General features: G+C 54.0%; 1 protein-coding gene across 2 annotated transcripts in view; it reads right to left on the reverse strand.

Moving 5' to 3' along the window:
* Positions 1 to 382: 382 nt before the first annotated feature.
* RGMA (repulsive guidance molecule family member a) overlaps positions 383 to 16,606 on the reverse strand; it is a 24,060-nt gene continuing 7,836 nt past the window's right edge. The window contains exons 2-3 of one of the 2 annotated variants that reach the window (XM_010572014.1): positions 3,801 to 4,312; positions 383 to 1,212 (exon numbers count right to left, since the gene is read on the reverse strand). In XM_010572014.1, coding sequence (XP_010570316.1) covers positions 511 to 1,212; positions 3,801 to 4,312 — 1,214 coding nt within the window. In that variant the 3' untranslated portion in view covers positions 383 to 510. The remainder of the gene's footprint in view (positions 1,213 to 3,800; positions 4,313 to 16,606) is intronic. The other variant, XM_010572013.1, reaches the window with a different exon arrangement.

Here is a 16,606-nt window from a genome sequence, read left to right on the forward strand (position 1 = left end):
GCAACAACGGGGCTGCGGGCAGAGCAGGACATGCCCAAAAAGAGGAGCAAGGCCCTGGCGAGCAGAAAGCCCAGCCCTGTTGTCCTGGCCAGGCTTGGCCCTGTCTCGCTGCTCTGTGCCCTCCTCACAGGCTCTGCTCTCTGAAGATAAAGGCATGTTCACGCACGCCAATGTCACAGTCACCATGTCATTTTTGGGACCTGGGGGAGCACTACAAGGAGGTGGGGGCTCCTTGGCACCCACGTGAGTGGGAGGAGGAGAGAGGGAGGTAAGGAAGGTCCAGACAAGGTACAGTCCAGCAAAAACTCCTGACTGGTCCCATTGGCAGCATGTTCCTCCCAGGCAAAGGCTGGGAAGGCGGAGGACCTGGTGCGAAAGAGAAGGGCTGAGGTCTGAGGACAACACATGTGGCTCTGATATCCAACCTCCCACTGTCCAGCACCGCCATCTCATGCCTGGTTCTCTCCTGCTCCCCTTGCCCCGCTCTCCATGGTGCGAAGGAGCAAACCTCTATAACAAGCACAGCCAAAACTGACTCAAACACAGCAGTGCTACCCAGAGGGCGGGGGTGGTCTCTGAGGGAGCCATGTTGCCCGGGGCCAGGTCCCGTGTCCTTTCATAGAGGTGCAGCTTCTCTTTGTTGGAGTGAAGCATCTTCACGTCCTCAAAGGCATAGTAAGCAGCCAGCATGAAGTTGACGTCCCCTGTGGTGAGGAGGTCGAAGACACAGGACTGAAAATAGAGGTCCTCCACAGGCAGCTTTTCCCTGCACTTGGCTGTGGCCGTTTCGTACGTGAAGGCCTCGGGGGGGGCAGGCAGGCTAGGCCCCTTCCTACGAGCACGACCCTCTGTGGCCTGAGCCGAGCGGATGGTCTGGAAGTCAATCTGTTGGTTGAGCGGACAACCGCGGAGGCACAGGTAGAGGCCCTGACTGTCCCGGTCCTCCACGGCATTGACCACCTCCTCCGGCATGCGCACAGCGAAGGTGAGGTACCGGCCCACCTGCCTCACCACAATGGTGGTGCCAATGTATTTTGCCTGGATTTCGATGTGTTGGCCCGATACCTTTTCAGTGATCTTCAGGCTGTTGGCTCCGTGCTTGTCCCCACCATTCTTGGAGCCATCAGCAAAGGCAGCGGGGAGCTCGTCCATCTCTGCCTGGTACACTTTCTGGTCCACACACTCCTGGAAGCTCTTGAAGATGATGGTGAGCTGTGGGTGAGGAAAGAAAAGAACAGGGTTACAACCAGCGACGACCACCTGAGAGCATACAGCCACCAACAGGAGCGGCATGGGAGGTGAGGGAGCTGTCTGCTTAGCCCGGCCAGAAGCGTGGCCTTCAGCTCATGGGCAGGCGCTTCATCCTAAGAAGTTGCCCCAACTTTTAGGCACCCAGACATGGCCATCCTGCTTCAGCACAGGGACGAGGACACCAGGTATGGAGTCAAGACCCAGAGGCTGGACTGAACGTACCACCTGGATCTGTGCTGTTATCTCCAGGCCCAACACAGGAGCTCCCTTGTAGCTGGAGCTGGGTGGAGTATCACTACTCACAGGCCTGTGGCGGCATGCCCGCGCATGCAGCACTGTCTTGCCTCCAGGGCCTGGCAGACGGCAGAAGGGGATGAGCCCTGCCTCTCTTAGAGGTGGTGGAGCTTCTCCTCTGGCTCCCATGGCATTTACATCCCAAGGGCTGGACCTCTTCCTTTCCCTGGCCACTCACAGACCAACAGAGTCTTCTCCTCTGGGCCCCAGAACACATCATGCTCCATCTCAACCATGCAGACACACGTGTTCAGCATGTTAGAGCAGGCAGGCCCTTCTAGGGGTGATACGGGCTGATAGACTGAGCCCAACACGGCTCCCCACCCTTGGCTGGGGTCAAACATGGGTCCCTTGCTGGACGAAGAACCTCACAGTGCTTGCTCTTCCCTTGCTGATCTGGCTTTGGAGGGGGAAGGCTTGATGAGGAGGAGAAAGAGTAGAGTTTGCATGGGAGGAAGAGTAACTTGCTCTTCTTCCTATGCAAACTACGCTTCCTCTTTCACCTCTTGCAGACTTGCTCTTCCTCTTGCACCTCCTTCCATGAGGGAGGAGTGGTAAGGGGGACCTCCTGCCACATGTCCCCCATGAAGGGGCAGACTGAGACCCAGCCAGATTGGGGCAGGGCTGGAGGAGATGGCTATCTCCCAGGGGCCAGTATGAAGGGAAAAACTAAGGCTCCCCAAGTACTGGGCTGAGCACGGTGGTGGCTCCCAGTACCTCTGCTCCCAGCGGTGCTGGCAAGGAGCCCAGAGCTGTCCAGAGCCCTGGCAATGTCCCTCTCTCCCACCCACTCCTCTGCTGAGTGCCCAGATGCTCCCCACCCCACAGCAGCCCTGCTATCCTCTCCTCAGCCACGTCATGAGGCACCACCATGGCCTGGGTTTCAGGCTGCACTACCCTTCGCACGGACCTCCTGCTGCCTCCTTTGGGTCCAGCCCTGCCTCTGGCTGGAGGAAGAAGGATAGACCAGAGAACATCATGCAAAAAATATAAAGAGCCCCATGGACTGAGAGGCTCCCATCCTTTTCAACAGCACATGGTACTCTAGCAATGACCCAGTAATGCTTTCCACAGCTCATGCTGCAGATCTCATGACTAATCCCTCCTCACCACAAGCCCATGAGGCAGATAATGGGTGAAAAGGCTCAATTAAGATGGTGATCCTGGGATCCAGCCTAGAAACTGCAGGTCCTGAGGGTCCTTAAGGACCACTTACCTCAAGCTTCCTTGCAAGCTTCAGCAGGTTTTGATGTCTTTTGGTAGGTAAGGAGTGGAGAGCATCATTAAGATTCTTTAAGGAGGTTTACTAGGGACAGATCAAAACCAAAATGCCAGCTGCAGCTCAGGTTAAAAAGGTCACATCCAGAGCTGAGAAGCAGTCCCTGTCCTACAAGTGCTTCTCTCCTCTCCCCACATGCAGGGAGAAGCAGAACTCCCAGACACGATGGGACAGGACATCTTCCAAAAGCAAGAGATTGCCTCCTGCTGAGCCTCCCTGTTTTTTGGCACAAAAAGTGGCCTGTTAGCTTTCGAGCTTGTGCACCATGGAGCAACATAACAGTTCATCAGCTCCAGGTCTCTCCTGAAGCTGAGGCCATGCCACACAAGTCCTGCTGTATCACAGCAGCACAATTTCACTTGGATTTTCTCAGTGTTTGCCTTGTAGCTTCAGGATGTTTATTTAGGCTGTCAAAGCACCTCCAGAACAGACTGTGCCCCGCAAAATTCCTTGACTTGGCTGCAAACCACAGAGACAATTGCAAGCCTGGGCAGAGGTGAAGGCAGTGTGAGGAGCTTAGCTCCCTCCAGGCTTTTCCATGCAAGCTGGAACCTCCCTGGAGGGCAGTCCTGGGTTTGCTTGAACCTTGGGTGTCCCCCAAAAGATGCCACCATCATTCCTGGTCTAGCTGTTCACAGCAACCTGGAGTCCCCCAGGTGGGACCCCTCTTAATTTGCAATCCCCCACCTTGGCCATGATGGCCCTCTGAGCTGCAGCATCTCAGCCTGCTAACCTTGACAGGGCTGGATGTGCTCAGGAAGAAACCACAGGCCATTAAGTGAAGGTGGAGACAAAGGAAGGACAGGTGTCTGACATTTAGGGCCAAACAGTCAAATTCAGAGGAGCTCCCGCCCGGTCTCACCCACCCCAAGGAGATGTGCAACTGGTGGAGGAGAAAGATGGTGGAAAGAAAGGCTGTTCGGAAGCACCTCTGCCCTTGCCCACCTCTCCTCACGGGGACATGCCTGAGGCTCACCTTGCTGGTGGCGGTGGCTGTGGAGCCAGGCAGCACCGGTGTGTTGGTGACCTGGACGTTCAGGTAGTTATTGTCTATGAGCGGCCAAGCCCCTTGCACCTTGCAGGTTTGGAAAGTGTCTGTGAAAGTCCTGAGGTGGGGGTCCCCGAAGAGCCCGCAGTGGGTGTAGTTGGGAGCGGCCGAGTGTTTGTGAAAGCTCTTCTCGTAGTGGCAGATTTCGGGGCTGTCGGAGCGCTCCTGGCTATCCCCGGGGGGCAATGTCCGGAGGCGGGGCTGGGACGTGGGACCATCCTTGGAGCAGTTGTGTTGCACCATGAGATCGTCTATGCCATGCACGGCGGAGTGGTAGGCCAGGTCGCCCCTGCAGGTGCGGGCGGTGCGGCGGGTGCAGTGCGCGTAGGCACGCAGCGCCGTGCAAAATTCAGGCGCCTCCTCCGTGCCCAGGTGGTGGGAGCCCGATGTGGCCGCCCAGAACTCAGAGTTGCACTTGAGAATCTTGCATGGAGACGTCACTGCAGGAGGGGAGGCAAACACAAGATGGTCAATGCTTGCGTGCCTGCGTGTGGGACATCCAACACTACCCCCAGGAAGAGGTTGGTGTCCTCCTCCCGCAGCCCAAACTCATGACATTGGCTGTACCGCGTGACAGGGCCTTCCTTACCAGATGTGACCATCTCACATGACCCAACTCTCATGCATCAAAGCCAAAGAAACCGACAGGATCTGCTCCAATTTAAGTCAAGAAGGGAAAGAGCATCCAGCCTTTAGATTAATGCTCCTGGGGGAAAACCAGGGTGTGGAAGAATGGGACATATTCATTAGCAGGGATAAAGGAGGATCATTAATGTGGGGGGAGATGCAATGGGGGTTTTAATGCCTTTTTAGGGTTTGACGTTCAAAGCTCTGTGTTGCATGAATTACTGTGCATTGTGTCCAGACCAAGCTCTACCAGCGCAAAAATCTGTCTGCCTTCCTTTTCCTCCTTCATGGGCACGGGGAAACCCAGCCCCGCCATGACCACTGTGCCCCGGACACATGTTGATGTGCAGAGGTTAGAGCAGAATCTGTGTCGTGACCAACCCTGCAGCAGAGCCAGCGGCCACCCCACCATCCTCATGGCTGCAGTGGTGCCAGGAACAGTGCTTGCCAGTGCCCCCGTGACCCTGAGAAGAAGCAGGAGCCAAACCCCTTTTTCTTGACTGCTCTGTGGCTCTGCCCAGCCCTGGGAGCCCGTTCCCCACCACGGCCCACTGAGAGAGAACAAGAGGCGGAGGAGAAAAACCGGTGCGGCAGGGTGCGGGGATGCCAGCTGAGCACCCGCCTCCCCTTCGCACCCGCCTTGCATTGCCCACGCGGAGGTGAAGCCAAAGGTAGCAGGGCCTTTGCTGGGCTCAGCCAGAGTCCCGGTGCTTGCTGGCAAGGCAGAGGAAGGCAAAGAAAATTCAGATCCTGCTCCCCTACCCGCCCCCCCCCGCCCAACATCTGCTCCCTGGGGCAGTGTGCCTTCCCTGGAGCAGACTTGAAAGCAGCTGTGCAAAAAGCACATGGCCATCGCTGAACACCACACAGTCACTGCTCTGCCCGTGCCAATTTGGAGTCTTGCTGGATGAACCCAGGCTCACACCACTTAGAATTCATGGTGTTTTCCTTCCTCTCCTCTTAATCAACACCCTCGGAGGGCTTGGAGACAGGATGTGCTCAGGCACAAAAGGCACAAGCCCCACCATTTCCAGATGCTTTCATGGTGCCCTCTTGCAGGCATACATGTATACTTCTGTCTCGGGTTTGTTTAGAAGGAGGCTGGCAAGGCATCTGTGCCAAAACCATTTCAGATTTGTTTAAAAAAGAAAGTTACAAACCCCAGTATTGTTTCAGGGAAAACAGTATGTTTTAGTTTTAAACACTGCAGTGCTGGAAACCTAAACATAGTTGGTGCTGGAAAATCAGAAAGGAAGACCAAGGCTATAAAACACTAAGCAGTCCAGCTTTAAGAAACAAGCCTGTCTCCTCTCCCTTTCCAAGAAGGGTGAAGTGCAAATAGAAAATGGTGACAGGTTCCTCACAGTTTTAAAATTCATGTTTAATAAACTCAGGTGCTAGCAACAGCACTAAAAAATCCAGGAGCTGAGAACCCAGGAGCTGTTTCATCTTGGCAGCATCCCATTTAAACTTGCAAGAAGCACTGTGGAAAGCCTTTAACTAATCATTGACCAGAGGTGAGATAATAAACTTTTGACCTGGGACGTGGGCTCATGTTTCTGCTAAGCCTTTTGCATATATGGGTCAAATTTAAAAATATTTATTATTCATATCCCTTTCTTTTCCACCCCAAGAGTGTGGTTTTCCACCAAAGACATTTTGCTTATCAAAATGGGGCTTCCCATCACAGCCAGCTGGCTTGCAATGGTGTGTATTGCTTGGTGTTTCTCCTAGATGAGAGATGTGAGGCAAATGATGTCTTGTTACCAGCACACAGAAAAGCCTGGCTCCCCAGCACCGCCTGCCTTGGCTCTGGAGGCTATACATTCAAACACGACTGTTGGAATATGCTATAGCTAGCACAGTGCCTAAACTCAGAGGGACAAGTAAGGGATGGTATTTAATGCAAGGCAATTGCACACAGTAGCACAGTTGGAGTGACAGGAGCAAGTGAGTTTGCTGGCATGGGGAATGCAAGCAGGGGCATTTCGGGGCGAGACGCTCATGGTGTGGGTTTATCAGGGTGGAAAATAAGGAAATTGCATCTGACTCCTTCTGACAAGAGACTGCGAGCATAGCTTTGCAGGTCCCCCAGGACCCTCCTGGTGGAAGGCAGGAGTCAAAAAAGCGTGCAGGATTGTGACCAGTGCCACCATTGCCAGTTATCCCAAAGAGTTGTGGCATCAAGCAGTTAAAACCATTGCTCTCCTAGTAGTTATGCTAATGTACAGCTTGAGGATGCCTTGAGGTTGCATGCGGCCGAACGCGCTGTCACTGCAGACAGACTTGCCAGCACAGCCCTGGGAGGAGCTGGAGGACACATCCCCAGACATGCAGGACCCACACACCCCACTTCACCTGACAGCTCGGTAAGGCACCGGGATGCACTGTGCAAAGCAGCCCGTCCAGCAAGCAGCTTGCAGAGCCCAGGCTGCTCCAGCCCTTCAGCTGCTGTGTAGATGGGACCTTTTAGTAGGAATAAAGCCATAGCCTGTTGCTCTTTAAGGACATGCTTCGTTCGCTTGGATCAGGAGACGCCAGCATGAGCTGTGGCAGCCTATGGACAGAGCGGGCTGCTGCAAAACAGCCCCCTAAAATTCAGCGCTGAACACATCCCCCTGCCAAGCATCCCTCGCTGCCGCACTGCCCCAGGGTCACGCATGACTTTATAAGGTACTGAGTTAAAAAAACCCCAACAAAACCGAGGGCAGGGAAGCCCATCTCCTTCCTCCCTGGGCCTGAAGGGGGAGCGCTGTTCTTTTAAGATGTTATCGCTCCGGTTTTGGCACCAGTCCCCTTTTTGCTCTTTCGCTCAGGGCCCCATATAAGGCCAGATTTCCAAAGCCAGGTGCTGCAGCCACAGCGGCGGTGTGCGAGTGGGGCCACACACTCTCCCCGGCCGCTCACGCCTGGGCTCTCCCATAGACGAGACATTTCTCCAACCACACCAGTGGCCACTGGGTTTGGCAAATCCCTTGCACTACTGGGAAGGGACCACTACGGATAAAAGCTGTGGAGGAAAGCAAACACCACCCTCTCCCGACAAGCACTCCTTGCCTCGTCCCCTCTGACAGCAGCTTTGGCACAGTGGTGCAGGCTCATTTGTACCCAGGCCAAGAAATGATGTTTATTCAATTTTGCATAATCTATTTTCCATTGACTCACAATGGATCTGTTTTTCAACCGCAGATGACTTAGCACGGAAACAAACCCCTCTCAAGCAGGAACCCAGCAAGGCTCTCCTGGGATCTCTGAGACACCCTCGGGTCTCGGTGATGCCACCACCCTTGTCCATCACAAAGGGTCCTTCATCCTGAGGGACAGGTGACTTCAAGCCCTGGTAGCCCAGCCACCTCCCAACCTCCCCATGATCCTCTCTGTTCAAGGGCTTGGTGCCACTCAAACCAGGAACAAAATTTCCTTTGGTATCTTGAAACCAATGGTTTCGGAAAGTTTAAAGCCAGAAATCCTTAAATTGCCTGCATTAAGACAGCCCCCCCCCACCCCGTGCATAGCCCGGTGCCCCACGTTTGCTCAGGTATACCTCCTATGAGGACTTCTGTGGTCTGAAAAGCCACCCCTTTCCTTGGCGGGCTGTTTCAGGAGTTTATCACCTTTACAAAATGCGGGTCTTGGTTCTAAGTGGATTTTATCTGACTTCATTGTAAGGACATAAAAAGAACCAGTGATTTTCTCCAAAGCTGTAAAAGGTCTGTTAGTAACCAGTATGTTTCCCACAAAGATATTTACACTCCGCAATCAAGTAACTTGACAGTCCTATAGATAAGGTAAACGGTTTGCACTTTTAAGTTCTCACTGGAAGGTGTTTGCCCAGCCCAACCATCAGACCCCCCTCTCCTTGCAGGCTTGTTTCCTGCAAAACCTACCACCCTGACGGGTGATACGGATGCAGGACACACGCTCGCCACTCTCCAGAGGTCAACCTTTTTGCCAGGGCATTGCACTGTGACAGGTACCAAGATGTGGTGTTTGGCCATGACCTTTTCCAGAGCTCCCGGTTTGCAAAGCACTGGTCCTCCATCCTGCGAGCATCCTGTGGTCCACCAAACACACAGCCAGGGGCCTGGGGTATCACACGACCCAGGTCCCGCTGCTCTGCCCTCATCATTGGTACATTATATTACACACTGTTAAAGTTAAGTGTTCAAACATATTATATGCATGCATCTAACTTATACAGCCTTTTAATTATCAGTGCCCCCTATTTTCCCTTCAGCTGGTGTTGGGTTACCCGGATTTCATTTACCCAAATCACGCTCTTTCAGAAAACTAGCACAAAATCAACAATTCATCTGTTCTCCTGCAATTTCTCTAGCAAAGAGAATTACTGGAAATTAATTTCAGTAAGCAAAAGCCAATTCTTTTAAGACTCTTGGGTGCATGTTAACCAGACCTGTTAATTTTAAAGCATTCACTGCTAAGAGATGTTGTTTAATATCCTCTTGGTTACTAACGGGCTGGAAAGTATTTCATCACCCACATGTGATGCAAATACATCATCCCGTGTCTTTCCAAATATATGGATTGAAGTGTAGATGTGCAAGCCTCACACATGCAGTAAAAGGCTTTTTCGGAGAACACAGTAAAACGTAATTACCTTTGGCCTCAGATCTGAGCACCTAGGCTTAGGCTCCTAAACACATATTTATTTAAGTAATCTAAATAAACATATTTATGCTGACACCTGAATAGGAAAGGCACGATTCTTGGTGGTGCTAAATACCAGCAACATCTTGCAGCTTCAAGGAGATGTGGGCTGCTCAGCTCCTGGGTGGAGAGCAGTCACCACCAGTACCAAAATGACCCCAAAAGAGTTAAAAAAAAATCACATTGCTCCTCCAAAAACTGGCTGACAAGATCCCTTCCAGCAAGATTTCAGGAGTCCAAAGCAAAACCAGAGAGGATGAAAGACATCAGCCCTTTGAGTCCAACCACTCATGCTGTCCATGTCCCAGTGGGGAAGTCTACACGAGCCACCCCACATGCCAGTCATGCTGGTCCCACATCTTGGTGCCCATGTGGGCTGTGAGACCAGATATAAGGAAGAAATAAGAGGGTGGTGAAACACTGGCACAGGTTGCCCAGAGAGGTGGTAGCTGCCCCATCCCCAGAAACATTCAAGGTCAGGTTGGACTGGGCTCTGAGCAACCTGATCTAGTGGAAGATGTCCCTGTTCATTGCAGGGCGTGTTGGACTAGATGGCCTTTAAAGGTCCCTTCCAATCCAAACCAGTCTGATTCTATTTTAACCCAAACCAGTCTATGATTCTATTTTACGACACGCATCAACTGGCGCCTCATCACAACAGGGAGAGAAACGAGCCCATCAGTGCCGCCCGCAGCCTTGACCGATGAGGTGTCGTGGGCAGAGGCAGGTCTCCTGCAGCCCCACAGGGCACCGTGGGGTGAGGAAGACCCAAGGGCCACCTGACCCAAGCTTCGTGAAAGGATTTGTGCGGGATGGCAGCGCAGGGCTCTTCCAGCGACCTCCTTTGAACTGTTAATCAAGCACAATCTTGCAGAATAATAGCCTGGTTATTATTGCCTTGTTTGCATAACAAAGAGGCCCAATAAAACTGATTTGACTGTGCTCAGAGGGGGTGTGAAAGATCAGCCCTGAGAAAAGAGCTGCAGGAATGCAGCAAACTGCTCCAAAGCCTCAACCCAGGAAGAAAGACAATGCAATTTGCCATCAAGAAAAGCCCAATAGACCAATAAATTACCCATGTGCAAAGGGATTAGATCAGGTTTCAGTTGCACTGAAGTGGGGGGAGGACCGGGAGGAGGGAACTGAAGGAGAAAAATAAACCTGAGTCTCTTAAAGAGCTGGAGCTCATATTTTGCAAGGGCGTGCATGGGGAGGTTGGCTCCGAGGGGCCACCTTCCACGCTGGGGCCTGGCTTTTGTGCTCTCTTCCACTGGCAAAAGCAGCAGATGCATTAAATCCAGGCAAAGGACGTACTGACAGAGTGACTCTAGATGTATCCGAGAGCACACCCCAATCCATGCAGCTTCTTTTAACCCAGTCCTTGTCTTGCTCAAAAGGATGCTGGGGAAAGGCTTTCCCCAATTTCTTTAAGTCAAAAAAGGGACACAGAAGGAGTTTTCTCACTTCAACCTGGGTCAATCACTAACGCATCTGGAAGACCTGCCACGGCCAACTCCCTTTTGTCCTCCGTGCCAAGTTCATGGCCCCTCATTTCTCCTCTCCAGGCACCGTGGAGACACAGGGCAAGCACAGGCAGGAAAAAAGCAGAGTCAGTGTCTTCACCGTCAACAGCATGAACCCTTGGATGCTGCCGATGGAGCCCTCGATTGTTCCTGTCACTTAGTCAGCTCTTTTGGCTCAGAGACTCAGCTTACCACTGACCCAGCATGCTTAGCAGGGGTGAATGCATCTCTGCCCAGCCTCCCCTGGCCAGCATTGCTCCCCCAGGCTCACCTCGACATCCCCATGCAGGGAGAAGGGTGAGCAGACACCATTGGAGAGGGCATCAACCATCGAGCTCGTAGCTGGGGCCATAAGTGGCTGGCGATGCTCCTCTGAGAATGACCGGCAAAGCTTGGGAAGTTCAGGAGGCATGATGGGCCGAAAGGAGGAACCAGCGTTTATAGACTTTGCTCTTAAAACTTCATCCTGGGATTGCGGCTTCAGCATTGCTTTTGCTGCAACCATTGAGCTTTCACCTGCTCGGAGGAAGCACCACTGGTGGATGGTTCAGACGATGCAGGTTTTGCTCCACCACAACTGGTGGATGGAGGATGAGGAGGGAGGGAAGCCATCTCCTCTGATTCTCCATCTGCAGAAGGATGCTAACGAAGCTGGCTCCCCGCCATGGTGTGCCGTGAGCTGGAAAGCAGTGCTGGAGCTGCACACCTGACTCCCAGCTGGGGAGCGCCCAGCCACTTTCACCAACAGTTCTCAAGAGCTGGTAAATCTCCTTGAGGGGAGTGGTCCATTTTACAATGAGGACACTGAGGATGTGAAGGGTTTCACCCAAGACGAGCCCAGTGGGAAGAGAGGTGCATTCGCTCTTTTATCCCCCGCCTGAAGCATCACCCTCAGCTTCCTCCCCCAGCCAACACCACCCATGTCCCCGTCCCTCGGAAGCAGCGGTACCCAAACAAGGCCACCTCCACCAGCCACCCCCATCGCCAAGTGTTTTGGGTTTCCAGCAGACATCATTCTCCCCACGCCGAAGCTGTTTTCCCAGGGTGCCTTTGAAGACACGGCTGCCACCCACCAGTGCCTGGGGGCCCCCCAGGTGTGGCAGTGGGTCCCTCGCCCTCCTCCCCCTCACCCAGGCCGTGGCGGGGCTGGCAGGGAAACGCTTTCTGCTCACAGGTGTGGATTCCCTCTAGGAATAATCATCCCTGCCATGCTCTTGTGAAATTTCAACCCTTCAAACGCAGAGGTAAATGAGACACGAAACGAGGAGATGGAGAAAAGCCCGGAGCACATAAATCTGGATGAGGCAAATTTATACAATTAAACGCCTGCCAAAAAATTGCGGCATCTCAATCGGAGGCGTTGGTTTGTGCACAGGGCGTGGGGTGGCAGCTGCCCGGCTGGCAGTCAACAGCCCCATGAGCCCACCTAAAACCCATGCGAACACCTGACCGATGCTGGACCTGCACCCGGGGATGCAGGGGATCTAGTGGATCCCCTCCTGCAGGCTAGGCTCCCACCCGGCACCAGAGTCGCTCCCCATCACTCGTGCCCTATGGAAGCCACAATATCTGTTCCTCCTTCACAGCCACAGACCTTCCGAGGTTTATTTATTTTTAAATGTATCTGACTGATGGCCCCTCTGGACTCAGGTTTTAATTTTAAGAGAAAAAGTAACTTTCTAACTGGAACCCTCCTCCCCAGTCCCACTGCTCCCCACCCTCCCATCGCCAGCACAGTGGTGCTCTCACATCACTGTGGGCTGGCAAAGCCCAGAGCCAGGATCCGTCCCTAAAATGTGCTGCTGCACGTCCTCATCATCTCAGAAAGGGCTGGCTGGAGTGTGTCACACGGCAAGAAAAAAGGTAGCTTGTCCAAAACCCAAAATGCCGTAGATCATTACTAGGGCTTTGGGGACCAAAGTCAACAGCTGTCCAGGAAGGAGAGGAAACCAAGGGAGGAGAAAGTACTTTGGGCTCAAGTGAAGCTTGATCTCTGCCTGACCCATAAACCCCCCATATATGCAGAGATAGGAATTCCCTGCTTGCTGGGAATTAAATGGCCAAACTCCCCTGGATGCTCATGCAGCAGAAAGTGGGACTTGACACCCTTGTGGTGCTCCGCCCTGAAGGACTTGCTGTTCTCGCATCTGCAGGGATGCCAGCCTCCAGCTGCCCCGCACACCATGGCCAGGCCGTTAGACAGAGCGGCTCAGTCTGCGCCTACGAGGGCTGCGTGTGTGTAGGAGCCAGCTTGTTCTCCGCAGTAAGAGCCCGATGACTTCATCAAGGGGATGGCATCTGGTTTTGCAGTTGGCCATAATTCAATTCTCCCCCTTGCTGCAGGAATTTCAGCTGGTGAAGCAGTGATTTACTCAGCCGGGCTGCACTTGAGTGCAAAGCAATCTTGAGGCTACAATCGAACGCCCTGTTATTTTGAGAGCTCACGGACAAGGGAATAAATATCCTCTTCTTTTCATCCCAGTAGCTGCCAAGTGCAGGGTACAAAGCTTTTAAAGGCATTTAGGGGCTCTCCTCTTACAAGTGCGCTCCGGGTGCTGTGCAAGGCCAGGCAGGGCCCTGCCTGCACAGCTTGCTCCTGAACTGCAGCATCAAGACAGGATTTGCCAGCACAGCCAGAAAAAGGCCAGGGCACCCACCCCTCACCTGCCCCATCACAGCTTCATCTCTGAGCATCCCCCATCCTCCCCAGAAACCCTTCCACATTGCCCCAGCACACATCACTCCTGGTTTGCAGCATCCCTGAGTTTACCCCGGCCCCCTCCAAACCACCTGGGACCCTGATGCTCTTTCGCTCCTGGGTTCCCACGCTCCTCCTTATTCCAAGTTTGGTGTCTGCTCCAATGGGAAAAGCAAATCAAACACAATCAAACCCATCTAGATGGATCAAACCCTCTTGTTTTTGACCTTCTTTGCTGTCCTGCTAGCACTCATCCTTTGGGAGCTGTAGGGCTTGGCTGGGGGGTCTCCCTAAGGACTGATGGACTGAGGAGGGGCTCACTTGGGCCATGCATTGCCCTGTTGGAGCCTACAGCTGCTTTATGGGATGTGCCCATCAGGGAGCCAGAAGAAAGACCACAAAACTCATTGTTGCTGGGGCCTGATCCAGTGCCGCAGCCCAGCTCTCCAGGGACAGCAGGTTGGTGCAGAGATCGAGCAGAGCCCCCAGGTTAGGAAGTTTTTATGGCTGCCCAGCCCTGTGAGCACTTTCATGTGCACATCCGACTCAGCACAGCTGTTTGGGCCACAAAGAAGGAAACCTCAGCTGCTGCCATGATGAACCCAAAGTCACTCTTAATATCCCCCCATTCCCAGTAACCAAGGGCTAGGAATTTCAGGATTTTCTGTGGAAAAAAGCAACATATCCACCCCACCTGCATTAAAAACAAGGCGTCTCCTTCCAGCCCCACAACAAGCCTTGCTGGCAATGGCAGAGAACTCCCTGTTCTAAGTACGAGACGGGCTCCGAGCAAGCAACAAAACAGGGAAGCCAAAATATTTCCAGGTTTACGTTTGAATCCCTCCCTTCTTCTCTGCCCTGACAACATCCTGCACAGGCGCGCTCCTCCCCTGCCGCCACCTTCCCCGGCCCCCAGCTCAGCTCCCCGTTTGCAGCATTGGGGAGGTGTTGTTTTAACAGCCTCTAAGCTGCCCTTCTCAATTTCAGCTTAATGCTGCGATCAAGTCCCTCCCTGCAGCTGAGACAAAAGCCATTTATCAACCGATCCAATACACCTCCAGTAGGGATGGATCCTTATCTGGAATCAGCCTCATTGCCTGGATGGACCAAGGGCAGAAAATCCCAATTTTTGTCGGCGGCAGGAGTGTGTTACAGCCAAAACACCAAAGCCAAAGACAAACTGGAAATCCCAAAGCAAAGTGGAGTACGAGGGAGAGAGCAAAGCTTGACGTCTGGGACAAAACACCCAGGGCCAGATTTTGAAAGTACAAAAGGATACAAAAGGATTTGCAAGAAAACTCAGCACAGCCTGTACTGGGAGGCACAGGCAGGGGTCAGCTGAGCACCCCGGGAAGTCAGGGTCCCAGCTGGGAGGGGAGAGCACCCCTGAGCATCCGATGCTGGGCCTTGGCACAAGCCCTGAGCAGGACTTCTGCCAGGGAAACTGTCAGCAGTGGCCTGCTCTGCCCAAACCTCCTTCCCCAGCTGCCCCATGCTCAGTGGTCACCCTGACCCCCGCCGGGGGGACCCACGCAGAGAGGACCCAAGCAGTGCTCTCGGCCTGCGGGTGCTCGACGGTGGGGGCCGCCCAGGAGGCAGTGGGGTGAAGCCATCGGTGTGAGAGCAGCACAAGCGGGAATCCAGCCCGGGGTGTGTGCGTAGGGGGAGGGGGTTAAGCAAATAAATAAACAGGGCAGGACTCGGCGAGGCACCGACCTGACACGCTGAGCACCCAACTGGGCAGCCTTCAGTGGCCCCGCTCACCCGGGGCTGTCAGGAGGGGTGCGAAGCTTCCTCAGGGCTGGGAACCTGCTGGGAACCCACAAATTCCCAGGAAGCACAGGGAAAAAGGGGCAAAGGATATGCCAGGGAATAAATCCCCCCCTTTTTCCTACCTTCCCACCCCAAAAAGCTTTCAACGAAAGCCCCCGGCATGCTCCCAGCCCTGCGCACGGGGAGCACCATCTCCGCCTGCGCCCTGCTCCCGCGGGCTCTGGATCGCCTCGTTCTGCCAGTTCTTTGCACCTTATTTGACTGCTGAAGGGAGAATCAAACAAAGCAGCCAGCCAGATCTCCTATCAAGTTCTTTCTTGCACCGTAAATCTCACAGCCTCAACGCTTTGCAGCTCAACCGCTCCGAAAAGGGCGTTAAGCAACACATATGGGAGCAGCTCCAGAGTTTCCAGAAAAAACAGGGGGTTCAGCTTTCAGCCTGCTGGGAAGTCCCCGGGGAGAAGTGGGGTCCGAAGGGACACCTCAGTGCTAAGGGCAGCGCTGAAAAGGCTCGCTTTCCTGCAATAGGGCTAGGAGGGCAAAGGGGGGAGGAAGGGCGTAAAGCAGTTATTTATTTATTTACTACATGTGTGTGCAAGACTGCTTCACCTACAGTTATGCAAAAGAAAGGCAGAGGCGCTTTAAAAATTAATAAACAGAAAAGGAAAGTTTTACTCAACTAAAAAGATAAACGGGGAGATTTAAGCGTTAGAGCTTTTCCTCCTCCTGCTTTCTCCCCCCCCCCCCCCCCCCCCCGCCTTGCAAATGAAAAAAAAAAGGGGGAGGTAAAGAAACTGGAGAGTTTTGGAAGGAACAAATCCGCCTCTGTGGACTGGGTTTCCCCTCCCCCAACAAAAACAAGCACTCGGGGCTTGAAGGAATTTGCAGGCAGAGATCTGCCAAAAACATTGTGAAAAACTATGGGGGATTCATTGGAAACAGATGGCGTTTTCAGCTGTAATTCTGAAATTCTCTCCTTTTCTGACACAATACAAACAAACTGGGGCTGGGGAGGGGGGAGGCAGAGACCGGCAATAGGTGCGAGCGGCCGGGGGGGCGCGGGGCTCGGGCTCGGCCGGGGGAGCCGACGCTTGCGGCACCATTTGGTTGCCATCCCGCCTTCGGACAGCACACCAGCTCCCGCTCCGGCCGGAGCAAGTTTTCCAAGGAAATAATGGTGCGGAGCCCAAAAAAGCCCAGCCCGAGGCCTGGGGGGCGGCGGGGAGGAGGGGGAGCCCGCTCCGCTCCGCGCCGCCCGCGCATCCTCCGCCGCCCGCCGCGCTGCCCGGCCCAGGTGAGCCCCGGGGCCGTGCTCCCCGCTCCGGGGGGCCGGGCCACCCCCCCGGACCCCCCACCTTCCCGAAATCGCAATGCAACGCCGCCCCTTTAGCCCATCCGCAGCCGCTCTCCGGCTCTTCCCTTCCCGGGGAGGGGGGGGCCGCAGC

This window comes from Haliaeetus leucocephalus, unplaced genomic scaffold (assembly GCF_000737465.1).
Source record: "Haliaeetus leucocephalus isolate CR32 unplaced genomic scaffold, Haliaeetus_leucocephalus-4.0 Scaffold339, whole genome shotgun sequence".
In the NCBI taxonomy this organism is placed as follows: domain Eukaryota; kingdom Metazoa; phylum Chordata; class Aves; order Accipitriformes; family Accipitridae; genus Haliaeetus; species Haliaeetus leucocephalus.